Raw genomic sequence first — 26697 nt, 5'->3', positions numbered from 1 at the left:
CTGAGGAACAGAGGTGGAGGAAAATCCCCTCAGTGGACGGAACTTTGAGCAGTGCACTTGGTTGTTCATTTTGCCAGATCAGGTGTATAGATCTATACTTTTTCATGGACCATGGCTAATGGCTTGGCTGGATGATTAGGTACTTGAAAGGAATGGGATTAGAAAATTCAAGGAGGTGTGGGGAAGAGGGTGTGGACAGACTTCTCTAATTTGGCACAGAATGTGAACTTAATTATGCTCCATATGAATGCTTACCAAATAGGAGGGTTTTAATCAGGTGGACAGAATAACCAACCTGAGAATGTCAGTCTGCTTCCTCCTCCAGCCAAATGGATTCAAGGGCAATGCACTAGGGATGGAAGTTATGTTTGAGCTCAACAACAAAGACTTTCACTTACTAGGGCCAATATGGCTATAGCCACTGCCGAGCGTTCAATATTCTAACAGCAGAGACCAACACTGGCCCTCAATATGACAGAACACCCCGAAGGATCAGTCAGCTAACCTGTTGCAGATTGACCACATCGGGCCAGTTCTACTAAGGAAGAAGCAGCCCCTTGTTCTGACACTCTGGATATGGATTCTTTTTCATCGCCCGCAGAGCTTCTCCCAAATCCAGAGCGTTACTGGAGTTGGCTATGAACGGCTTTTTTATTCTTCTGTGTGCACCATTCCCCGCTTCGACCTTCACTTAGACCCCGCTTCGTGCTCGTCCGTACCTCTCATTTCGGTTTGGGAAGAGTCCACAGCATCAGCTTCATTCAGTGAGAGGAATTCTGTTAGCGGTCCACACGCTTGCGGCTCTTTAGCTCCCGAGGGTCCCGCCGGGAGAAGACAGGGCGCCAGCCCCGCCCACCCCGGCGGCCGGCCCAAGCCCCGCCCCTGGGTCCTAACGCGAGGACCCCGCGGGGGCTGTCCGCGGCGAGGCCGGATTCATCCCACCCCGCTGCCTGTCCGGAGAACCCCTCAGTCGGGCCTGCGCTGCGGCGCGGCCCCTGGACTTGGGGATTCAGTCTCGGGCCGAGGTCCGCGGCCGGTGGATGGAGAGCAGTCACGACAGGCGGTAGGAAGGCTGCTCGGCCGGAGGCGCTCGTGGGCCTCCACCATGGCGGCGGCAGTACGCGCTGCGGGCTTCCTCCCTGCTCTGTGTGGCGCTTCGGCGGGTGAGAGCTGGGACCCTGGGAGCCGGAGCTTTGAGCCGAGCGGGAGCGGGGGTGGGGGCGGCTCTCCCGGGGCCTGCATTCGCCCGGGCGGGAAAAAGCAAGAAGCCGCAGCTCCGGGCTCCTCGCGCCGGTTTACCGGCTCATTGGGGTCTGCTGTGTGACCTTGCGTGCGTTCGCACAGGGCATGGGTGTGTAAAGTGAGGATGGACTGGACGCGGTCCAGGGTCCCTTCCAGTTCACCAGGCGGCTCGTGCATGCTTGGCTAAGTGAGGAGGATAGTTGCAAGCCGGCATCGCCTTCCTCGCGGGCGCGAGTTGTGGGTAGATCGAGGCCAGAGAAGCTCGAAAGGGAAATAGGCTGTCCTCCAGCTTGAGTCGGATAGGATTAGTGTCAGTTATTTTAGATTTCGGGCTGATCAATACTCTTTATTAAAAAGAAGGATGTTGGTATTGTCCCCCACCCCATGTTCGTTGTTTGCAGCCCGAGGAGAAGCAGCCTACTATCCTACAGCGCAACGTTTATCTCTAGGAACCAGTATACGATTGACCTGACCTCTGATCGCTCTATTTTATTTTATTATAAACCTGCAATCCAGCATTCGTAATTCTGAAATCTAAAGATCTGTGAAAATCGGAAAGTTCTGTTTTGTAACTTGTTTTGTTAGGAAACTTGACCTGAAATCCTTTGTCGGAAAATCCGACCTGAGAAATATTTTTACTTTTGTTTATGTTTGTGACCACCTCCTCTTTTTTCAAAGCCCTGTTCAAATAGCACTTAGCATCTGCAGCTTTCTTCCGTGAGTTCTTATGTGTAGCAGGGTCTGTCTTAAGTTCTTTATGCTTTTTCCCTTCATCTTCACAATGTCTTCATGAGATAGATACCTTTACATTCCCATTTTACAGATTAGGGAATTAGGACACACCGGTTGAGAAACTTGTTCAAGTTTAGACTGGAAGGACGTCAGGTTTCTGCAGCCATACCACCTGGTTCCAGAGCATTTTTCTTTCTTTTTCTAGTGTATAAATTTTTTTTTGATAGTGGTTTTATTGGGATGTAACTTACACACCATATGATTCACCTTCTTAAACTATACAGTTCAGTGGTTTTTAGTATATTTACAGAGCTGTGCAAAAAAGATCTTCACGACTCAGATAATCACGATGGTGTGATCACTCATCTAGAGCCGGACATCCTAGAATGTGAAGTTAGTGGGCCTTAGGAAGCATCATTACAAACAAAGCTAGTGGAGATGATGGAATCCACTTGAGCTATTTCAAATCCTAAAAGGTGATGCTATGAAAGTGCTGCACTCAATATGCCAGCAAATTTGGAACACTCAGCAGTGGCCACAGGACTGGAAAAGGTTGGTTTTCATTCCAATCCCAAAGAAAGGCAATGCCAAAGAATGCTCAAACTACCGCACAATTGCACTCATCTCACACGCTAGTAAAGTAATGCTCAAAATTCTCCAAGCCAGGCTTCAGCAATACGGGAACCGTGAACTTCCAGATGTTCAATCTGGTTTTAGAAAAGGTAGAGGAACCAGAGATCAAATTGCCATCTGCTGGATCATCAAAAAAGCAAGAGAGTTCCCAAAAAACATCTATTTCTGCTTTATTGACTATGCCAAAGCCTTTGACTGTGTGGATCACAATAAACTTTGGAAAATTCTGAAAGAGATGGGAATACCAGACCACCCGACCTGCCTCTTGATAAATCTGTATGCAGGTCAGGAAGCAACAGTTAGAACTGGACGTGGAACAACAGACTGGTTCCAAATAGGAAAAGGAGTATGTCAAGGCTGTATATTGTCACCCTGCTTATTTAACTTCTATGCAGAGTACATCATGAGAAACGCTGGGCTGGAAGAAACACAAGCTGGAATCAAGATTGCCAGGAGAAATATCAATAACCTCAGACATGCAGATGACACCACCCTTATGGCAGAAAGTGAAGAGGAACTAAAGAGTCTCTTGATGAAAGTGAAAGAGGAGAGTGAAAAAGTTGGCCTAAAGCTCAGTAGTCAGCAAACTAAGATCATAGCATCCAGTCCCATCACTTCCTGGGAAATAGATGGGGAAACAGTGGAAACAGTGTCAGACTTTATTTTTTTGGGCTCCAAAATCACTGCAGATGGTGACTGCAGCCATGAAATTAAAAGACACTTACTCCTTGGAAGGAAGGTTATGACCAACCTAGATGGCATGTTAAAAAGCAGAGACATTACTTTGTCAACAAAGGTCTGTCTAGTCAAGGCTATGGTTTTTCCAGTGGCCATGTATGGATATGAGAGTTAGACTATAAAGCAAGCTGAGTGCCTAAGAATTGATGCTTTTGAACTGTGGTGTTGGAGAAGACTCTTGAGAGTCCCTTGGACTGCAAGGAGGTCCAACCAGTCCATCCTGAGGGAAATCAGTCCTGGGTGTTCATTGGAAGGACTGATGCTGAAGCTGAAACTCCAATACTTTGGCCCCCTGATGCGAAGGGCTGACTCATTTGAAAAGACCCTGATGCTGGGAAAGATTGAAGATGAGAGGAGAAGGGGATGACGGAGGATAAGATGATTGGATGGCATCACGGACTCAGTGGACATGAGTTTGGGTTGACTCCATGAGTTGGTGATGGACAGGGCAGCCTGGTGTGCTGCCGTCTATGGGATCACAAAGAGTCTGACAGGACTGAGCAACTAAACTGACTGACTGACAGAGCTGTGTAACCATCCCCATAATCAATTTTAAAACATTTTAATCACCTCAAAAAGAACCTTACCTATCATGTCCCCCAGTTCCATATTCCCCCAGCCCCCAGAAACCACTAATTTACTTTTTTCCTCTATTGTTTGCATGTTCTGGATGTTTCATATAAATGAAATCATGTAATGCATGATCTTTTTTGACTGTCTTGTTTCATTTAACATAGTGTTTATCAGATTTGTCCATATTGTAGCATAAATCAGTACTTCCTTCTTATGGCAGAATAATACTCTATTTTGTGTATGTACCACGTTTTTGTTTATCCATCATCACTTGAGCATGTGGGTTGTTTCTACCTTTTGGCTATTATGTGTAGTGTTTCTGTAAGTATTTGTGTGCAGTGTCCTTGTGTGTCTATTTTCATTTCTCATGTGTATGTACCTGGGAGTGGAATTGCTTGATTGAATGGAGACTCCACGTTTCACTTTTTGAGGAACTGCTAGACTGTGTTCTAAAGTAGCTGCACCTTTTTACATTCCCACCAGCATGAGGATCTTTATTTTTCTACATCCTTGTCAACACTTATTTTCTGTATTTTTAACCATAGTGATCCTAGTGGATGTGACGTGATAAATTTGTAGTTTTGATTTGCACTTGCCTGATGGTTAATGAATGCCTTTTTTTGAGGAGAATGTGTGAGGCTTGGTAACAGGTCAGGTGTGAGTGTGAAGCAGCCAGTGTGATGTGATGTCATCTACTTGGGCAAGTGGTCATGGTGCCCAGAAACCCTTCATTTACTTGTTTTGGTTCTTTTATACTATAGATGTTGCTATTCCTTAGGTGTTAAAATGTTCCTTTTCATGTAGAAATATATCTTAACCTTTGTTTTTGTTTTGATTTACAGGTCATTTATGGTCCAGGCAGCTTTACCTAAACACCTTTCCAACAGCTTCCATTTGGGCGTTGAAGGCTGTTCCCAGCAATGGTGAGATTATTTATCTAACTACCTTTTCTTCTAAGATCTGATGTTAAGAGTACTTTGTGTAGTTTCTAAAATGTAAATGAATGAAGTACATTCTTTATAGTAGAAATGGGTAAGTTCTAAAGAGTATTTTTCAAATTTTTAATGATAATAGCCACAATTTATTGAACAGTGATTTGTGTGTCAGGTTAATAGTATGTTATCTTGGTTAATCCTCACACCAGTTTTTAGTGACAGAGTTGTTATTCCCATTTTACAGATGCTAAAATGAGTCTCTTAGAAGCTAAGTGGCTTGCTTAAGGTCACACAGCCAGTAATGGCAGGACTGGGTCCTGAGGTGTTTTGAATGTTGTGACGCCTCCTTGAAACACAGTGTTTGCAGAAGGTTTTTGTTCTTTCCTGACAGTGCCAGGCCCTCTCTTCACTCACTTTCCAAAAAGGAAGAAGCCAGTGCTTGCTGAGCCCATGTTATGCTTTGTTGTTATTGTTCAGTCACTAAGTTGTGTCTGACTCTCTGAGCACTGGCCATAAGCATAACATGATATTCCCGGGTGGCTTGCTCAGTTGTAAGGGACCCGCCTGCCAATGCAGGACATGGGAGGTCAATCCCTGAGTTAGGAGGATCCCCTGGAGAAGGAATGGCAGCCCACTCCAGTATTCTTGCCTGGGAAATCCCGTGGACAGAGGAGCCTGGTGGGCTACAGTCCACAGGGTGGCAAAGAGTTGGACAGGACTGAGGCGACTTACTGTGCACACACTAGGTATTACATTATACCTACATCACTTACTGGTGTTGACTTTGTACTAGTTTGAGTGAAGTATATGAGCCTTACCTCTTTGTGACCCTATGAACTGTAGCCCACCAGGCTCCTCTGTCCATGGGATTTCCCAGGCAAGAATACTGGAGTGGGTTGCCATTCCTTCTCCAGGGGATCTTCCCGACTCAGGGATTGACCTCCCATCTCCTGCATTGGCAGGCGGGTTCTTCACAGCTGAGCAAGCCACCTGGGACTATCATGTTATGCTTGCTAAGTCACTTCAGTCGTGTCCGACTCTGTGCGACCCCATAGATGGCATCCCACCAGGCTCCCCTGTCCCTGGGATTCTCCAGTCAAGAACACTGGAGTGGGTTGCCATTTCCTTCTCCAATGCGTGAAAGTGAAAGTGAAGTCGCTCAGTCGTGTCCGATTCTTAGCAACCCCATGGATTGCAGCCTATCAGGCTCCTCCGTCCATGGGATTTTCCAGGCAAGGCTACTGGAGTGGGGTGCCATTGCCTTCTCCGCATGTTATGCTTATGGCCAGTTAAATCCTGTCTCTTCCTCATGGTCTCTGGTTAGGGCAGAGTTGAAATCTCACTGTGTCCTCTCCGTGCTGGACTTTGCCGTTAGTCTTCTTCCTTTCATCTTGTTAGCCCTGCAGTTGAGATGCCTTTGTGTTTGTTCAAGTGGTCTGGCACAGGAGTCTGGAGCGCCTGGCTCTTCCTGCATTTGTTTCTTTGTTGTTCAGGTGATGCATTCAGTCATAAACTACTTACTCTGCCTTTGACTCTGAGCCAGGCAGTGTCCCAGCCTGAGCTGATCAGGGCCTAGAGAAGGGATCTGTGAGGAAGGCCCCAAAGCAGCACTCTTACTGGGGGGACAGTCCCACAGGAGGCTCTGGGGCGAGGAAAGTAATGACTGGTGGAATGAAGACACAGTTCTCCTCCACTTTTTCTGCCTGTGCAACCATGACCAAAACGACACCCTCAGTTTCCTTGTATATAAAATGAGGAGAGTAGTTCCTACTTTGAAGATTGTTATCTTAAAATACTACACTTCCAAGGAATACCAAAAGGTTTTTACCTTAAAACCATTTCCCTTTGCTAGGACTTCTCATTTTCCAGTGACACTTTTTTTTAACTTCTACCTGGTTATATTTCCAAATAGATAGTGTATATTATTCTTTTCCCTGTTAACATCATTACGCTAATTGAAGATTTAACTAAGCCCCATGTCTGCTTTTTCTGAGCATAGACGCAAGCACAGTTTCTATGCGATCTAAATCCCATGGACAGAGGAGCCTGGCGGGCTACAGTCCATGGGGTTGCAAGAGTCGGATACAAGAGGGAGTGATACAAGAGTCGGATACAAGAGTAGGGTTGCAAGAGTGAGTGACTGAGCTGAGCTGAGTATTTCAAGGATTGCAACATTAAACAGCAAGAATAAATTAATGTGTACTTGGTATTTTGTTGAAGATTGAGGGGGTTAAAAGAAAAACTAAAATGTGTCCAATGTAATGGGATTTAGAGTGATTGTTGAAGACCTGAATTTATTTAAAATGAAAAGCCACGAGTTTCTCTTTACTTTTAACTGAACCATTTACTCAATAAGCTGACAGGTCCAGAGAGATCTCCCTGTGTCATCTGAGCCAGCGTCCAAAAGTTTGCTTTTATTTTTTAAAGAAAGACTGTCCTCAAAATACGAGTCTTAAAAGTTCAGCATTTTAGTCACTTGTTTTTATAAGTAAGAGTTAATTTGTTGGCGTTGGCAGTGTTTCTGTGCAGGCTTGGAGCATCTAACGAAGTTTTGCTCTTGTTCACCTACAGGCCCTTTGTCATCTGCAGGAACCAGAGACAGCTGCCATTTTACCCACTTGGCCCGCGTGCTGCAGACACAGTGCTGCATTTCTGCTCCCAGGAACTTGACGGCCCAGCAGTACAGATCCTATAGTTTCTTCACTAAATGTATGTAGTCTGGCCACAAACTTCCCATTTCATGAAACAGGAAAATAAAAGGTGTTTTGGTATCTTAATTTTTCTTCTTTTTCTTCTCCTTAAACGAATTTACACTTCAGAGGTTAATATATGATGTACAGGCATACCTCGTTTTATTGCACTTTGCTTTATTGTGTTTTGAGGATATTGCATTTTTTTGCACATTTAAGATTTGTGGCAGCCCTGTGTTGAACAAATCTGTCTGCACCATTTTTTCCAACATGCTTTGCTCACTTCGTGTCTCTGTGTCATATTCTGGTAATTCTTGCAATATTTCAAACTTTTTAGTTATTATTGTATTTGATATGGTGATATGAGATCAGTAATCTTTGATGTTGCTACTTTGACTTGCTAAAGATGAACATTTTAGCAATAGAATTTTTTTTTAATTAAAGTGTATACTGTTGTTTTAGGCATTATGTTTTAGACATAATGCTTTTAGAAATAATGCTATTGCATGCTAAAGACTGTGGTATAGTGTAAACATAACTTTTGTACGCACTTGGAGACCAAAAATTTGTGTGACTCACTTGATTGTGCTAGTCACTTTGTTGCAGTGGTCTGGGGCCAAATCCACATTGTTCTTGTATTGTTCAGTCGCTCAGTCATGTCGGGCGATCCCATGGACTGCAGCGTGCCAGGCTTCCCTGTCCATCACCAACTCCCAGAGCTTGCTCAAAACCGTGTCCATTGAGTCGGTGATGCCATCCAACCATCTCATCCTCTGTCGTCCCCTTCTCCTCCTGCCTTCAGTCTTTCCCAGTGTCTAAGTGGCCAAAGTATTGGAACTTCAGCATCAGTCCTTCCAATGAATATTCAGGACTGATTTCTTTTAGGATTGACTGGTTTGATCTCCTTGCAGTCCAAGAGACTCTCAAGAGTCTTCTCCAGCACCACAGTTCAAAAGCATCAGTTCTTTGGTGCTCAGCCTTCTTTATGGTCCAACTCTCACATCCATACATGACTACTGGAAAAACCATAGCTTTGACTAGATGGACCTTTGTTGGCAAAGTAATGTCTCTGCTTTTTAATATGCTATCTAGGTTGGTCATAGCTTTTCTTCCAAGGAACAAGTGTCTTTTAATTTCATGGCTGCAGTCACCATCTGCAGTGATTTTGGAGCCCAGAAAAATAAAGTCTGTCACTGTTTGCAGTGTTTCCCCATCTATTTCCCATGAAGTGATGGGACCGGATGCCATGATCTTCGTTTTTTGAATGTTGAGTTTTAAGCCAACTTTTTCACTCTCCTCTTTCACCTTCATCAAGAGGCTCTTTAGTTCCTCTTTACTTCCTGCCATAAGGGTGGTGTCATCTGCTTGTCCAAGTTTATTGATACTTCTCCCAGCAATCTTGATTCCAGCTTGTGCTTCATCCAGCCTGGCATTTTGCATGATGTACGTTAAATAAGCAGGGTTGACAATATACAGCCTTGATGTACTGCTTTTCCAATTTGCAACCAGTCCATTATTCCATGTCCTGTTCTTACTATTGCTTCTTAACCTGCATACAGGTTTCTCAGGCGGCAGGTCGGGTGGTCTGGTATTCCCATCTCTTGAAGAATTTTCCACATTGTTGTGATCCTCTCAGTCAAAGGCTTTAGCATAGTCACTGAAGCAGAAGTAGATGTTTTTTTGGAATCCAGATTTATCTCCATTAAAAGTGCTTGCACTGTGAACTTTCAAGTTTTTGATGGCATTTATAGATAGCATCCTTTTTAAGGAATAAAGAAAGAAAGTCAGTGTTTAGTGAGAGTTTAGCTTGAGGTTGGTAATTTTATTTCAAACCTGTGGTTCTCTTAAATGAATCAGTGTCAATCTAAAGTTTGCTTTGATCAAGAATACACAAAGCAGCATGTGATGTGGAAACTGACCTATTTTTCTAAGCTTCAGTTATGAAGATTAGTTCTAATAATATGTGTATTTTGAAAAACAGGGTACTCTATAGATGCAAAACATTAAAAAATACTGTAAATCCAAAACATTTTCCCCTTTTCATGTTATCAAACCAAAGGATCAAAGTGTAAGGCCTTTCAGGAAGCAAGCAGGTAGAACCTTTAAAGCCTAAGGGCTCATAAGAAAAGGAAAATGAAGATACTCATTTGACTTCTAGAATGTGTTTAGTATTTCAGGCATGTAGATATATGTGTCTTAGATTTTTGACTAGTACAATGTTTGTATGGCTCTGATTCTTTATTAAATTGGTAATGGAATAATTGGTCATCATAAAATCAGTTGGTGATAATGTGAAAGGCAGAGTCCTTGTGAAGACAGTTTAAATCTAATAAACAACGTGGCTATACCAGTAAAATTCAGAAGTAGTCAGAAGTAAAGAATCTGAATGTTCCACAAGTACAGAGGGGAAAATACTCTCTGCAATGTATGGCAGGAAAGATTGGGGGAGCCTAGAAATTCACAGATGGAAACAAATCAGTGGTGTCGGGGTCTGTACATTAAAGTAAAAGATAATCATCTAAGAAGTACATACAGGCATGTGCAGGATTAACTGTCAGACCCCATACATGCTCATTCTTTCCCAAGAATGGTTAGGTTTTCATTAGAGTTGAAGACAAATTTGGGCATCTTGTTTTGAAGGATATACAGACATATAGGGCATTTTCAGTATAGAGCAGACAAATAAATGATTAAGATTTGTGGGTTCAAATTGCAGAGTTGGTTCTTTGGGCTAAGAGACCTGTATTGGGAAGGCTAGTTATTGATTATCTCAACAGTTACAGTGGATGTCACATAGGTGATAAAATGTTCAGGAAACACATCTATAGGAAAGTAACTGGGATATAAATGTTGGTTGTCTTTTGTGTTGGGGAGGCCATATTCTCTAAAAGGAGTAGCGACAAATCTTGGGCTTTTCAAATGGAAATCATGTGGAATGTGCAAAGGATGTTTTAATTTTGCTTTCATTGCTGCAGTGATGCCGATGACCCCGCTTCTTCCAGCCCTTTTTACTCAACAGGAATAAATCCGTAGGCCCTGAACCACTGCTTGAAGAAATTCTGTAACACCTGTCTCTTTACAGTGACAGCAGATGAGCTATGGAAAGGTGCTTTAGCAGAAACCGGTGCTGGAGCAAGAAAAGGAAGAGGCAAAAGAACCAAGAGAAAAAGAAGGAAGGATTTGAACAGGGGTCAGATCATCGGTGAAGGTAAACTTACTTGTAAAACCAGCTATTGTGCTAAGATTTTTTTTTTCCTCTCCAAAACTTTATAGATGTTTTATGAACTAGAAACATCAAAACATTTCTAATGAAGGACATTAGGAAATGTGGTTTTAGAGTCCAGCCAAATGGCTCATTGCCCCATGATTCAGGGGAAGAAAATCCCATAAAAAGAGATTCATTCATTGAGTTATTCATTCCATAGGCCTTAAGTGCCCTTGTGTGGCATCTGCTGCGAAAGACCCTGTGCTCAAAGAATTTACAGTTCAGTGGTAGAAAATTAGAATTTTCTCTGCTAAGGGTCAAGAAGTAAGTATTTTCAGCCTTGTGAGCCACATGGTCCCTGTTACAACCATTCAACTCTGCTTTTGTAGCAGAGGAGCAGCTATAGGTAATACATAACCGAATGGGCACAGCTGTGTTCCCATAAAACTTTATTTACAAAAACAAGTATGTGGGAGTCTTAGTTTGTGGACTGGGGATCCCCTGAATTGAAAGTGAGGAGTCTTAATTGCTCGACCGCCAGGGAAGTCCCTTGATGCCTTTTTTATTTTCCTCAATCCCAGTTGCCTCTGCTAAGGAAACCACTGATTTCATTTTGATGTTTCCTTCTGACATTTTCTTTTTTTTTTTTAATTTAAACTTTTTATTTTGTATCGGGTTATAGCCGATTAACAATCCTTCTGACATTTCTAATGCTTTTGTATACATAAAAACCCTAAGAGGAATATACATTTTCTTTTAAAAATCATTAGATTATATCACATGGTACATATTCTCTTATACTTCACTTTTTTTTCACTTAATAATAGGTCTTAGAAATTTTTCCATATCAGAATCTACAGGGCTGCCTTATTCTTTGAGTTTAATGCAGCAGATTTCATAGGTTGGATATGCCATAGTTCATTTTGCTGTTTCAATATTGCTAGACAGTTCGATTGTTTCTCTTTTTGGCCTTTACAAATAACACTTCAGTGGACATCCTTGTCCAGGCACACGTATGCTTCATAACCGAGTGGCAGCGTGTCTCTAGGCAGTACCGTTAAGTGGAATTATTGGCTGTTAAAATGGGTATGTTTAAAATTTTAGTAGACGGTGCCAAGTGACCTGTAAAGTGAGTATGTTAGTATAAGCTCCCACCAGCAGTATCTATCTGTATGCCCACGGCCTGGCATTTTAATACTCGAGAAATGAATGCTTTTAAAAGAATTATTTCTCTGTGTTTTTAAACCTTCAGGGCGTCGTGGCTTCCTATGGCCTGGTCTGAATGCCCCACTTATGAAAAGCGGAGCTATACAGACCATCACTCAAAGAAGCAAGGAAGAGCAAGAAAAGGTGGAGGCTGATATGGTCCAACAGAGAGAAGAGTGGGACCGGAAGAGGAAGACGAAGGTTAAACGGGAGCGAGGATGGAGCGGAAACTCGTGGGGCGGCATCAGTCTTGGCCCCCCTGACCCCGGTCCCAATGGAGGTAGCAGAGTCCTGGTTTCACTTGCATCGTGATGGAGAGGGCACTCCTAGTTTCTGGAATTCTTTAATATGCTTCTAGTTACTCCTCTGTTTAGACTGCCCTTTTCTAATACAGAATCTGAATATCACTGGAATAACTTCACATTGTTAACTAACTGTATTTTATGAAACACTAGAGGCCTGTAAACCAAGAAGTATTCCACAGATAGGATGCAAAGCACTGGGTTCTGGTGTCTTCCTTGTGTGGCTTCGCAGAGCCTTCGAGCATGGTGGTGTGCATTACCCCTATTATGAGTCACCCATGGTACAGTTTCCCAAGTGCTATTGGTCATGGGGTATGGAGCAACATGCCTTGGGAGTGCTATTTTGATAACAAAAGAAACCAAATAGTTGTCATGAAGCGTCCTAAAAGAACACATGAAATAAAAGTTGATAATATTTATCAGATGAAATTAGAAAACAAAGTCATCTCCCCCACTGTTTCCTGAGTATGTAAAGAAGTAAAAATCATCTGAAAAATTTGTTTGTGTCTATGAATAGGAGATGAGAAAGTAGGCAAGAGTTTGGCTGCTTTCTTAAGTCTGGCTTAAAGAGGAGAGGAGAGGTTGAGATGGAGAGACTCAGGCCGCACACTGAGGACTTGGAAGGATACTCCATTGGAAGAGGGACGATATGGGGGGGGAAACCATGAACTGGAGTCCCTCCTGGGGGTCCAGATTTAGCCTGTACATAAATGGATGAACTTGTGACAGAAGAAAGGGCAGTGGACAGAGTCAGGTGAGCTGTATTTTGACTGTGTGAGTGTCGTCTCTCCAGAGGCTTCCTTGAGTCTTTGAGAAGGAGATGGGAACGTGGACGAGTGTGGCCACCAGAGTGTGTTGATGAAAATGTAACGTATCTGGGACTGGCCTCAGAATTACCCAGTGGAGTGGGAAGTGGACCGAATTTAGAGGAAAGGAGATTGACGTGAGTTGATAATCACTGAAGCCAGCTAATGGTACATAAACTTACATTTTGCTGGTTGTTTTGTTGTCTCTGAATGTAAATTTCCTATAGTCAAAAGAACCGGGAGTGTTTGAAATGGCTGCTGTGGTGAGAAGAGAGACCTAAGTAAAAGGATGTAGACGGCCCGCAGGCAGCAGAGAGGACTCGCTGAGTTGGAGACCATGAGTTTTTAGTGGCCCCAGTGTGTGCCGTGCTTTGACTTCTCTGTCGTAGCGCCCAGCAGGTCAGGTGTGGCCAGACAGCTGCTCTGACTGCATCCTGGATGGTGTGGTGGAGGGGGAAGAGGTGAGCGAGTTGAGGACATTGACAAGACCTAGCGGAATGGTGGGCGGTAGTGTGTTGACTGAGTGGGAGAGGCTGGAAGGCCAGAGGGGTGATGGAGAAAGGGGAGCAGAGGTCAAGAGTCTGGAGATGCTGGCCGAGCCCCAAGAACCGTACCTTTGAGTCACTGAGTGAGAGCTGCAGGGGTAGGAGAAAGCAGTCAGGAAGATGGTGGCCGGGTTTATGAATTTAGGGGTGGAAGAGTTTCTGGTAGTGATGAGGACCAGGGCGCGGCCTGGAGAGTGGCACCAAAATATCTGAGATTCTTTGTGAAAAGTCAGTCATGGTGCCAGTGTTAAGAAATGCTGTCATACACTAATTACATGGACACGTTTATCTGTATTCCTGTTTTTTTTCTCCCTGCAGAAACGTATGATGATTTCGATACCAGGATACTTGAGGTAGGCATACTGAACTAAATACCGAGTTAAGCCTTTGGAGAAGTTGGGTTAGTAGATATTGAGGGGATACAGCAAGAGGAACAGTGAAGAAGAGCCTTTGATATGTGACTTTCTGAGCTACAGGGCTGCTTTGTGTAAGGAAATGATGAAACTTCAATTTCAGTTCTCTTCTGACTGCTTCCCTTTTGGGGGGCTGCTCATCAGGGTCTCGTGGCAAGGTGACTTCAGTGGTATTGTTGATACCAGAATTTGGAGATGGCATTAAATTTCCTCCTTCTTAAAGCAAAGGTTGCAGTAGCAATTTCTCTTGGGATCAGCTGTATCTGACACTTAGTTCAGGAAGCAGAGGTTGGAGGGAGACATGGGGAGGGGTAGAAAGCTTGGAGTTACTGTGAATGTCCAGCTCTTGCTAGGGAAAGGTTCTGCTGGGCTTCTTATAAGCTCTTGAAACTGAAGTCTGTATCAGGTCAATTTCAATCACTTTTTCCAGGGCATTTCCTAAAATCGTCAACTTCCTTTGAGCTCACACTTGGTGTTAAATGCCATATGGAATGTGTTGAGTTTGTGATTGATTGTGTATGTTATTTCTTCAGTATCAATTACATTCAAGCTTAAAATATATTTACAAGTACTTTATGTCTTTGGGTCCTGGTATACCCCTTGTGGAAGTTAGTTTCTTTGAAGAATTTTGTCCGTGGGAGTGATTTCCAGTAAGAGGATCCGCAAGAGTGGGCTTGAGCTCCCTTTTTCTTTAAGTTCACTTTATGGGAAAGGGGCCACCACGTAAGCAGTTAACAGTTTCGTAGGTCTTGGTGAATGTATAAATATGCCCCCAAATGTAGATTTTTCTACAGTGCATAATAATCAGGTATTTCAGAAGTTTCTGTCTTCTCTTGGGTCTAATCTATAGAGATCCACTTCTGGGCTGATTATTTCTGACCCTGCGTTTTATCATTTGTAAGATTCACACTTTTTCATATTTTAGCATCTCTGCTATTGGGATGTGTTAGTCAGTCAGTTTACCAACTGTGTTAAAGTTTAATCAGCAACTTTTTTTCTTTCTTGTGGTGCCTTCATTAAAATAAGATAGACCGTGTTTTACAGTTTCAAATCTCTTTAAAAGTTATCTCAGTCAGATCGTCTAACCAGCTTGTAAAATAAGAAGACAAAGTCCTATTTCCATTTTACTTCTGAGAAAGAGCCCAGATGGAGGTTTCCTTTGGAGGAAGTGTGCTGTTTGTGCTCATGGGAGTGAGGGACGATGTGTGTGTGTGTGTGTGTGTGTGTAGGTTCCTTTGGTTTCCTACTTCAGAATTTCCTTAAGGGGTAACATTTATGGCCATTTTGTCCTCTAGGTGAGAAATGTTTTCAACATGACAGCCAAAGAGGGAAGGAAGAGATCCGTCCGTGTCCTGGTCGCTGTGGGGAACGGCAGAGGAGCCGCAGGTGAGTGAGGGGTAGGACGTGAGGAGCTGGTGGTGGCGGGGGACAGGCATGGCCTGCCCTCAGCTGTGCACTCAGTGGCTTCAGGCTTTTCCCGCTGGTTGTCTTTTAGTGGCTTAGGCTCACAGACCTTGTGGTGAACCCAAGTAATTCCTTAGAGGGAAAAGAGAGATCTTCCTACACCTGCTTTTTTCCATGAGGACAGTGAATATTTTAAAAGGCTTAAGACACGGTTGTATTATGTATAATAGTAAAAAAAAAACAAAAAAAAAACGGGGTGGGGAGAGAGACAGTAAATATTGCACAATAGGGACACAGTTACCAGAAGAGTATATGTAACCAAGCATTGTGATACTCTATAGCCATTAAACAATTATGGGAAATCACTTCAGTTCAGTTCAGTCCCTCAGTCGTGTCCCACTCTTTGTGACCCCATGAATCGCAGCACGCCAGGCCTCCCTGTCCATCATCTCCTGGAGTTCACTCAAACTCACGTCCATCGAGTCGGTGATGCCATCCAGCCATCTCATCCTCTGTTGTACCCTTCTCCTCCTGCCCCCAATCCCTCCCAGCATCAGAGTCTTTTCCAATGAGTCAGCTCTTCGCATGAGGTGGCCAAAGTACTGGAGTTTCAGCTTTAGCATTATTCCTTCCGAAGAAATCCCAGGGCTGATCTCCTTCAGAATGAACTGGTTGGATCTCCTTGCAGTCCAAGGGACTCTCAAGAGTCTTCTCCAACACCACAGGTCAAAAGCATCAATTCTTTGGTGCTCAGCCTTCTTTACAGTCCAACTCTCACATCCATACATGACCACTGGAAAAACCATAGCCTTGACTAGACGGGCCTTTGTTGGCAGAGTAATGTTTCTGCTTTTGAATACACTATCTAGGTTGGTCATAACTTTTCTTCCAAGGAGTAAGCATCTTTTAATTTCATGGCTGCAGTCACCATCTGCAGTGATTTTGGAGCCCCCAAAAATAAAGTCTGACACTGTTTCCACTGTTTCCCCATCTAGTTCCCATGAAGTGATGGGACCAGATGCCATGATCTTAGTTTTCTGAATGTTGAGCTTTAAGCCAACTTTTTCACTCTCCTCTTTTGCTTTCATCAAGAGGCTTTTTAGTTCCTCTTCACTTTCTGCCATAAGGGTGGTGTCATCTCCATATCTGAGGTTATTGATATTTCTCACAAAATAATCATTAGGTCAAAGAGACAAACTAAAAACCACTTCATATAAGACTAATCCCAGTTTTTAAAAAGTATGTTTATATGCAAAGAAAAGCCTATAAGGATTGGAAGAGTACACACTGAAAAGATTAAAAATGTTTAATTAGTATGTTTGCCAGTTCTTCAAATTTCTTCTTGATACTCTTCAGTAAAGTTTCCACAGTGAACATCTGTTTTTGAAATGTATACATGAATGTGTAAAGGGAAGAAAACTGGAAAACTGCCTATTTACATCCATACTGACACTTATAAAACAGGTATTTATAATACCTGTAGATAGAATGTTGCCAAAGGAAACGACTCTTAACAGTTCCTTGGGCTTCCCTGGTGGCTCAGAGGTTAAGCGTCTGTCTCCAATGCGGGAGACCCGGGTTTGATCCCTGGATCGGGAAGATCCCCTGGAGAAGGCAATGGCAACCCACTCCAGTACTCTTGCCTGGAGAATCCCATGGACGGAGAAGCCTGGTAGGCTACAGTCCATGGGGTCACAATAGTCGGACACGACTTCACTTTCACTTTCACTTTTCTTCCCAGAAATTCTTCTTTCCTGTACCACCATATATTTTCTGTAGAAATGAGTTTGTTTATTTATTTTGGCCGTCCTGGGTCTCTTGCTGCGTGGGCTTTGCGCCACATGTGTTGAACAGGGTACTCTAGTTGCAGTGCGTGAGCTCCGCACTGCAGTGTCTTCTCGTTGCAGAACGTGGGCTCTAGGTGCGGAGCTTTAGTGGGTGTGGCTCCCGGGCTGTAGAGAACAGACTTAGTTGTGGTGCGCGGGCTCAGTTGCTCCACCGCATGCGGGATCTTCCCAGATCAGGGATCAAGCCTGTGTGTTCTGCCCGCAGATTATTTACACTGAGCCACCGGAGAAGCCCAACAGTGAGCTTCTTGTCCATGTCATTTATTGTACTTTTGCAAGTATATTGTTAGGGGAAATTTCTTGCAGTTAAATTGCTACCTCAAATATTTTTACTTTTTCTTTAAAAGGTTTTGCCATTGGGAAAGCCACTGAACGGGCAGATGCTTTCAGAAAAGTATGTACATTTTTTTCTTTGTTAACAGTAAAAGATCAATATGCTAGACTTCGTGGGAACCACAGAAAAATACTTACTGTCAAAAGTTACTGATCTCATAAAGGCAGTTTCAGAAGGGCCTGTGTTCTTGCGTCATTTCTGTTAGCCTTGTGATCGCTTACCGGAACTATGAGACAGCGGCGAGTGTTTGAACACTGACAGAATGTTAAACAATATTAAGGAATTATTGATTTGGTTTCGGTTTGGGTTATTTTTTGGCTGTGGTAGTGATGTTATTTTATTTATTTATTTTTTTTTCAAAATTAAATCCTTGACTTTTGGAAGCATCTACTGAAATTTTGGTGTAAATTTGCAGTGTTCCATAATAAAATATTTTATAAAAGGTATTTTTTGAATCTCTGAGAAAATGTAAATTCCCAACAAGAGATTTAAGAAAATTATTTTCCTTCTGTCTTTCAGGCAAAGAATAGGGCCGTTCACTATTTGCATTATATAGAACGATATGAAGACCATACCAGTGAGTGTTAATCTTTTCTTTTAAAATTTTCAGGCTTATACTTGTTTCTTTATGTGTAGCAGTATATCTCTGTGGATATTTTTGTGTTTCTCTGCCTGTTACTACCTTCTTTCATATAAATATCTAAAATGTAGAACCATACTCTCATGAGAAGGTTAGTAATGAGTGAAATCAGAGTTGGTCACTCATCCATGGCCGACGCATGATGGCTGCTTAGGGTCGCGGTGGTTGCTTTGTGGTATTTGCAAGGGCATTAAAGCTGTACCCCTAACCCTGTGTTTCTGTTTTTACCCTCCAGTATACCATGATATTTCCTTAACATTTAAAAGGACACATATCAAGATGAAGAAACAACCCAGAGGTAACTAAAAACTTAGGATGTGTTGGAGGGAAAGCAGAGAAACTGTACCAGTTTCATCCTGCCCCCTGTTTTTGCTCACCTTTGCCTGAACTCATTTTGAAAAAACCAAAATTGACAGGCCTAAGTTAGATTTAAGTAGATTGAGGTTTTTGGGGAAGTAAAAAGCAGTCAGCCTTGGGACTTCCCTGGTGGGCCAGTGGTTAAGACCTCAGGCTTCCAATGCAGGGGGCTCAGGTTTGATCCCCATTTGGGGAACTGAAATCCCACATACTGCAAATCACAACAGAAAATAAATAAATTAAATGTATAATTCAGTGATTTTTTTTTTTTTTTTTAAGTAGTCAACCTACTTAGACTCATATGATTACAAACACATTCCAGGGGTAACTGTAGGCAGGAGGAGCATTTAATGAATAGGAAACAGCAACTGGATAAGTAGTTGAGTTTGTAGTGGGAACAGTGGTTCAATCAATCAGTCAGTTCAGTCGCTCAGTCGTGTCCAACTCTTTGCGACCCCATGAATCGCAGCACGCCAGGCTTCCCTGTCCATCACCAACTCCTGGAGTTTACTGAAACTCATGTCCATTGAGTCGGTGATGCCATCCAGCCATCTCATCCTCTGTCACCCCTTCTCCCCCCACCTTCAGTCTTTCCCAGCATCAGGGTCTTTTCCTGATGAGTCAGTTCTTTGCATCAGGTGGCCAAAGTATTGGAGTTTCAGCTTCAACATCAGTCCTTCCCATGAATATTCAGGACTGATTTCCTTTAGGATGGACTGGTGGATCTCCTTGCTGTCCAAGGGACTCTCCAAAGTCTTTTCCAACACCACAGTTCAAAAGCATCAGTTCTTCAAAAGCATTGGTTACTCATAGAGAATTCACTGATGGATGCTATATATGGTTCTTTTCCAATAGCATATTCAGTTCCTTTAATTTACTCTCATCATTAAGTGTGAATCGAACAACTTTGGTGAGCCAGGTGCTACACCAGGCTCTAAGGATCTGGAGATGGACCTTCGTCCTGTCTTGGGAAGAGCAGGCAGTCAGAGTTTAGGGTCATGGGGCTATGCCAGTTATGCCCAGTATACTTAGGCAGTAGAATTCTTAAACATTCTGATGTGTGTTTCACCTGTGGTTCTACAGTAAAAATGGTTTTGTATAACTCTAGGTAATATCTTAAAAAGTCTGGTTCAGAAGATAGAACATACACAGTACTTAAATTTTTCATGCCAAAGCTTCTAGAACAACTTTGCTAGAGCCATGGCATGGAAATAAGAAAGAAAAAAAAAAAAATCAAATGTAGTACCAATTATATTAGTGCACCTGAACTTGCCTTCTGCTTCAAAATCATAAGTAATCATTCATATGCCAGATAATAAAAACATTTATCATTAGAAAAAGTATTGAGTTGAACATTTGGACATTAAGGTTTAAACCTGTGCTGTCCCATTTGGCTTTTGAGTACTTGAAAGGTGGCTTCTGGGAGTCCCTGTGTCAGATACCACCAGATTTCAAAGGCTCCATTTAAAAAAAAAAAAAGGATAAGGAATAGCTCAAAAATATTATGGTATTGATGACATGTTGAAATGATAATGTGTTGGACATACTGGGTTCATAAAATACATTATTAAAATCAGTTTTACCTCCTTTAAAAAAATCTTTTAAAAATGTATCTGCAAGATAATTTGAAAATATATATTGCTAAGTCACGTCAGTCGTGTCCGACTCTGTGCGACCCCATAGATGGCAGCCCACCAGGCTCCCCCATCCCTGGGATTCTCTAGGCAAGAATACTGGAGTAGGTTGCCATTTCCTTCTCCAGTGCATGAAAGTGAAAAGTGAAAGTGAAGTCGCTCAGTCGTGTCCGACTCTTCGAGACCCCATGGACTGTAGCCCACCAGGCTCCTCTGTCCATGGCTTGCATTTGTGGCTTGCCTAATGTTTTTGTTAGACATGTTACTTTGGATACATCTTTATCTGAATGATTTTTGAAAGACTGCTGGTTTTAATTGCAGAAGTTACTCTTTTTTTTTTTTTTTTTTTTAAATCTTTGCTGTCTTCTGATTAAAGCTGTATTTTTCAGCTCAGCTTTAAGGTATGTGCTGAGTTTTATGCCTGGCTAATCAGAGTGCTAGAGAACTTCCCAAGTGGTGCAGTGGTAAAGAATCTGCCTGCCAATGCGGGAGCTGCAGGAAATGCGGGTTCGATCCCTGGGTCAGGAAGATACCCGGGAAAAGGAAATGGCAACCCACTCCAGTGTTCTTGCCTGGAGAATCGCATGGACAGAGTAGCCTGGCGGGCTACAGTCCATGGGGTCATGAAGAGTTGGACATGAATGAGCAACTAACCAGCTACAATATGGGAAGGGATTACAGGTAGCCAAGAGTGGGGTGAGTGGCTGGAGAGGAAACCACGGAAGATTTAGAGGCCAGCACAGAGGTGAGAAGGGCGGGCCAGTTACTAGGAGGCAATCTGGGGGAGGGCGTGTTACTGAAGCCACAAGTTTTTCCAGAAGGAGGAAGTGGATGATGTCTCTATTCAGTGCAGCTGACCATTCAAGGAGGGTGAGAACAGATGTGTCTGGTGAGCCCTAGTTAACATGGACATGGGGTGCCAAGAAACTTCAGGCTCTCTGTTAATCTTAACAGCCCTATTTTTTATCCATGTGTTTAACAAACTTATAGGTATATGTATTTTAAAATTAGTCATTTAATTGGTTTTTGGTTGTGCTGGGTCTTTGTTGCTCCTCACGGGCTTTCTCTAGCTGTGGTGTGCGCACAGTCAGGAGTTGTGGGGCACAGGCTTAATTGCTCAAAGGCATGTGGGATCTTCCTGGACCAGAGATCAAACCCATGGCCCCTGCATTAGCAGGCAGATTCTTCACCACTGAGCCAGCAGGGAAGTCCAGAAACATATATATTATTTACTTAGTCCTTATAGCATCTCATTTAAATCAGTGTCCTCTTTGAAGTTCAGGAAGTTGTGAAAGGTCACCCAGCTGGGAAGTGATGAAGCCAGGATGTGAACCAACATGTAATTACACCCAGAGCTGGAAGCCATGTGAAGCCAGCAGGTGGCGCCACCTGCATCGTGGGCGAGTGGGCAGGCGTTTGACTTGATTTTCCTCTTTCTAGGCTATGGCCTCCGCTGCCACCGAGCCATCACCACCATCTGCCGGCTCATTGGCATCAAAGACATGTATGCCAAGGTCTCTGGCTCCGTCAACATGCTCAGCCTCACCCGGGGCCTCTTCCAGGGGCTCTCGCGCCAGGTAAGTCAACCCTGTGCTCAGAAACTGAAGAGCCAGTTTGTATTTAAGTGGTGTGCTCTGAGACCAGCATCTCCTGGGCCGCCCTGGAGTTGCTCTTGGGCCACCTGAGGACCAGGCATTCTTTGTCTCTGGCTGCATCAGGTTAGTTAATCCAACTGAGGAGGTAATTCATGAGGATTATCCATTAAATGGAGAAGGCAATGGCACCCCACTCCAGTACTCTTGCCTGGAAAATCTCATGGACGGAGGAGCCTGGTAGGCTGCAATCCATCGGGTCACTAAGAGTCGGACACGACTGAGCGACTTCACTTTGACATTTCACTTTCATGCGTTGGAGAAGGAAATGGCAACCCACTCCAGTATTCTTGCCTAGAGAATCCCAGGGATGGGGGAGCCTGGTGGGCTGCCATCTATGGGGTTGTACAGAGTCGGACACGACTGAAGCGACTTAGCAGCAGCAGCAGCATCCTTTAAAAAAAAACTGCATGGGTTTTTGAAGTTTTAAAATTAAGTATTTTTAAAAGCCAGTAATTATAATCTGCTTTTATTATGGAAAGAATATGTGCTTGTTCGAAAACTCCAACAACATAAAAATGTTAAATAAAAAGAGAAAGTCCCTTTCCTAATTCTGTCCTTTCAACTGGAACTAGGGTGAAGGCCCCTGGGCACTTGCACTCGAGAGTGGTCTCGAGTAAGTTTCATGTCACCTGAAGAGGTTGTTCAGGGGGACATCTGAGTCAGGAGGAACCGTGCATTCAATAGTTCAGGTTATTTCTCCACATAGATGGGGCCGCTGGGCCCCTGCCCAGCTCACCCCCTCAGCCTGGGCTGGGCTCACAGTCGCACCAGTGGCAGGGAGGAAGGGCTGTCATTGCAGGGGCCCCTCCAGCTCTGCAGGGCTGGCTTGTCCCTTGAAAGAAAGGCTGGGTGGACCTCAGCAGAACTGAGTGAGCAGAAGGACAGCTGGGTTCAAGAGGCATTCACAGGCCTGCATTTGCTGAGGACTTTGGCAGGGTGACAGAGTGCTCTGGCTGTTTCTGAATAAAGTGATCCATGGAGTAATTGTAGCGGTCACTGTTTAAAATAGGAAAACTAATTGAAAGAAAAATTTTGCCTAAAAGAACTTTTTTGATCAGCTGTGTGTTCGTACTATCTAAAAACATCTTTCAAAAGCACTTCTAAATTTAAACTTACTTTAGAGACTTAATTGTTTGATGTAACTTAAAATATTTGTTTTTTGGTTATATTTATGGTCAAGCAGGCCTGTTCTTTTACGTGATATTTTGTTTGTGTTAGTACTTTGAATCTTTGGCTACAGTGACTACGTATCATCTCTTCTAAAATGGCATCAGCTATAAAAAGTTGCATTGTGCTACTCAAGGAAAATGACACCAGTGTAAGCGACACGCCACTGATTATAAGACGCTCCAAATTATTTATTTGTGAATTAGCACTTCTCTCTTGTAATTTCAAATACATGCAGAATTAGAATAGTACAAGGTGTACTGTTCTCGCAGTATTTCAGATATTTTAATACACTCTCTGTAAACCATCTATTGAGTTTACTCACCTGGTCCAGACTCACGGCTACCATCTGTTGCGAATCCTCACGGCTCTGTTGCACACCAACAGTTAGCCGCTCATGCACCCCCAGCCAACCCCAGTCATTCTGAACCAAATCTCAGGCATCGGTTTCTCTCACTCATAAATATCTCATCATGTATCTCTAAAAGATAAGGACTAAAAAGTACCAGACAATACTACCATCATGCCTAAAAAATTACCAGTAATTCAATGTCAAACATCTATTCAGTGTTCATAGAAATGTATCCATTTGTCAGATTAGAAAACATTTTTTTATATAGTTTATTTGAATCAGATGGCAGAAAAGATCAATACGTTTAAAATCTTTGCTATGTCTTTTAAATCACTTTTAATCCGTAAGTTCCGTTTTTCTTTTTTCTCTTACGTTTTTCGTTGTTGAAGAAATTGGGTTGTTTGTCCCCGTCTGGTGCTGGATGTCTGAGGATACTTGACATCTTCTGTCCCTGCGTGTCCTGTGAATTGGCAGCTAGAGCAGGGGCGTGATGAGAGTCAAGTTCATTCTGGGGCACAGCATGGCACACGACGGGAAGGGTGAGGAAGGCAGGAGGCCAGAGGCCAAGGCCCTTTCTTCATGCCCCTTGGGGGTGGGGCGGGGGGTGGGGTGCTTCTGCCCCCAGCAGGTCACCTTTAGTATAGCCACAGGAAGTTCCTGCGCTTTAAGTTAAAGACTTCAGATTTTTTTGTGTTTTGTGTCTTTTTTTTTTTTAAGTAAAATCTTACTTTCAGTTACTCTTACATATATTCAGTTAGCTAATCACCTTGATATTGTGTTACCTGGGCCACGCTTCCTGCTGTAATAATCACCCTCAGTTAATGAACTCTTAGAGTTGCTACATTTTAATCAGCCAGACAGTTCTGCCACGCCAGACGAACATCAGGGGCAGACCGCGGTAGACCAGCCTCACAGACCTAACCTGGTGTTCTCTCCGCTTGGCTGTGCCCAGGAAACCCACCAACAGCTGGCTGATAAGAAGAGTCTCCATGTTGTGGAATTCCGGGAGGAATGTGGCCCTCTGCCCATCGTGGTTGCCTCACCACAGGGGGCCTTGAGGAAGGATCCGGAGCCGGAAGATGAAGTTCCGGACATCAGATTGGACTGGGACGATGTCAAGGCCGTGCAGGGAATGAAGCGCTCTGTGTGGTCAGGTTTAAAGAGAGCTGCCACGTAGGCCTCCCTCCTGCCTCGGCCAGCCTGGCACCGGGTGCTTCCAGCACCTGCGAGAGACTCATCCTCTCACGCTTGAGATTGTCGGGTTTTTAAAAGGAAAGGCCAACCTTACGTTTCTCTATTTACAAATAATAAATGACGCAGATGTAACTGATTGAGCACGTCATACATACCAGTCACTGTGGTAGGAACTTTACATACGTGTCTTAGTTAAAAACTACTTCAAATATTTATTTAAACTAGTAAAACTCAAATGAATTGGGGAGGCAGGCTTCTAGTCTGACGTGATAAAAAATAACATGCAGTCAAGTTATAGTTACTTGACTGTAACACACAGTTAGAAAGCTGAGGAACACATGGAAACTTAGTTCTTTTTGACTCCAGAAATTCTGTTTTTAGTAAGCCTCTTTGTTTGCATGTTTGGGTGGTTGCTCTAGGCGTTATTAGCGCAGCGGTGAAGAATCTGCCGCTAGTGCAGGAGCTGCAGGAGACGCCACTTCAGTCCCTGGGTCGGGAAGACCCCCTGGAGGAGGGCAGGACAGCCCACCCCAGTCTTCTTGCCTGGAGAATCCCATGGACAGAGGCGCCTGGCGGGCTACAGTCCATGCGGTGGCAAAGAGTTGGACAGGACTGAGGCGACTTAGCGCGCACGCACTAGGTATGACCTTCTATCACTTTACTGGTGCTGACTTTGTACTAGTTTGAGTGAAGTATACGAACCTTACCTGTCTTCAAATCCCTTTACTTTCCCTGTTTGTATAATTGTTTTAGAATTTCCTCTGCCTACACTGAGAACCACATTAGACTCATTATACTTTTGCTTCAACCATCGAGCGTAATATCAAAACTCAAGAAGAGGAAAAGCCCATTTTATTTACCCATGTTTTTGCTCTTTCATTCATTCTTTCCTGATATTCTGAGAGTCCTTTTGTCATTTTGAGTGGGGCAAAGCCAAGTTCCCCTCCTGTGTATCCCCTTTACACACACGATGGCCACACTCCCCACACTTCTGACACCAGATGTGGGGGCGGAGTCGGGGAGTCTTTCCTTCCCGAGCAGTCCTCTGCAACACCAGCTGGATGTCCTACAATGTAACTCAGTTCTGACACTACCTACCTGGAGGTCACGTCAAGACTCCACTGGCTAAGGGCTCAGTCCCCCAGGACTGCCCCACCCCACTTCAGAGCCAGTCACAAGTCTGGTTGTTACTAGGCTTCGGGCTGATAACTGTAAATCAAAAGTTGCTATGACTTTCTGCCTACCAGTTTGGTATAAAAGGATATGATTAAAGGGTACACATGAATTTTCAGATGGGAGCGGTGCAAAATTTTTAAATTTTCATATAGTCTAGTTTTATTTTTTATTGTCTGTATCTATGGCATTCTGTTGGAGAAGGAAATGGCAACCCACTCCAGTATTCTTGCCTGGAGAATCCCAGGGACAGAGGAGCCTGGTGGGCTGCTGTCTGTGGGGTCACACAGAGTCGGACACGACTGAAGCGACTTAGCAGCAGTAGCGGCAGCAGGGCATTCTATACAAGAAATGATTGTTAAATCCAGTGTCAGGAAGCTTTCGTCCTGTGTTTTCTTCAAAGTTTTATAAGGTTGGGTCTTATATTTAGGCCTTTGATATCTTTTGAGCAAATCCTCATGTTGTACACCTTAAGCTTCTCCAGTGTTACATGACAACTGGATCTTAGTAAAACTGGCGGGGAAAAATGGAGGGCAGTAGGGCAGGAAGACAAGGGAGCAGCGGGCAGAGGGTGCCCAGCAGGCCCGCAGCGAGTGCCAGCCCCAGCACCAACCCACTGGGCGCACTTGGCCAGTCTCTGCCCCCTTCAGCCTCCTGTTCTTCATCTGTAGTGTCCCCAACCCCTCCTAGGACTGCTGTCCCCTAGGGCGGGTGTGGGGCAGACTGAGAGTGCTTAGGCCTGGCTACTCAGGCTGGGTGGGACTTAGCTCTTTGTTCCATGAATTTAAAGACACTAAGTTACCTTCTTCACAAAGCACCAGCTGGACCGGGGAGGGGGCTTTGTTTTTGGGGGGCTGCAATATAGACCTTTGACTCTTGGTCACATACAGACATCAGGTTCTGACTCCTTTCTCAGGCCC

General features: G+C 43.7%; 1 protein-coding gene across 1 annotated transcript; it reads left to right on the top strand.

The window, feature by feature from the left end:
* The first annotated feature begins 965 nt into the window (after positions 1–965).
* Positions 966–24737, top strand: MRPS5 (mitochondrial ribosomal protein S5). Its single transcript, XM_055539312.1, has 12 exons — positions 966–1163; positions 4761–4841; positions 7425–7562; positions 10626–10751; positions 12001–12234; positions 13926–13960; positions 15316–15406; positions 17619–17665; positions 18125–18182; positions 18481–18543; positions 21677–21813; positions 24363–24737. Exons 1-12 carry the CDS (start codon positions 1106–1108, stop codon positions 24585–24587), a joined length of 1293 nt encoding a protein of 430 aa, XP_055395287.1. The 5' UTR covers positions 966–1105; the 3' UTR covers positions 24588–24737.
* Positions 24738–26697: the final 1960 nt, after the last annotated feature.

The sequence above is a fragment of the Bubalus kerabau genome, chromosome 11 (assembly GCF_029407905.1).
Source record: "Bubalus kerabau isolate K-KA32 ecotype Philippines breed swamp buffalo chromosome 11, PCC_UOA_SB_1v2, whole genome shotgun sequence".
Taxonomy (NCBI): Eukaryota; Metazoa; Chordata; class Mammalia; order Artiodactyla; family Bovidae; genus Bubalus; species Bubalus kerabau.
Note: the sequence above shows the minus strand (reverse complement) of the source record. Positions and strands in the feature narration are given on the sequence as shown.

Coding starts and splice junctions, on each gene's coding strand:
- MRPS5 (XM_055539312.1), top strand. CDS start 1,106: ATGGCGGCGGCAGTACGCGCTGCGGGCTTCCTCCCTGCTCTGTGTGGC. Junction 10,752..12,000: donor GGGTCAGATCATCGGTGAAG/GTAAACTTACTT, acceptor TTAAACCTTCAG/GGCGTCGTGGCTTCCTATGG. Junction 18,544..21,676: donor GATGAAGAAACAACCCAGAG/GTAACTAAAAAC, acceptor TCCTCTTTCTAG/GCTATGGCCTCCGCTGCCAC.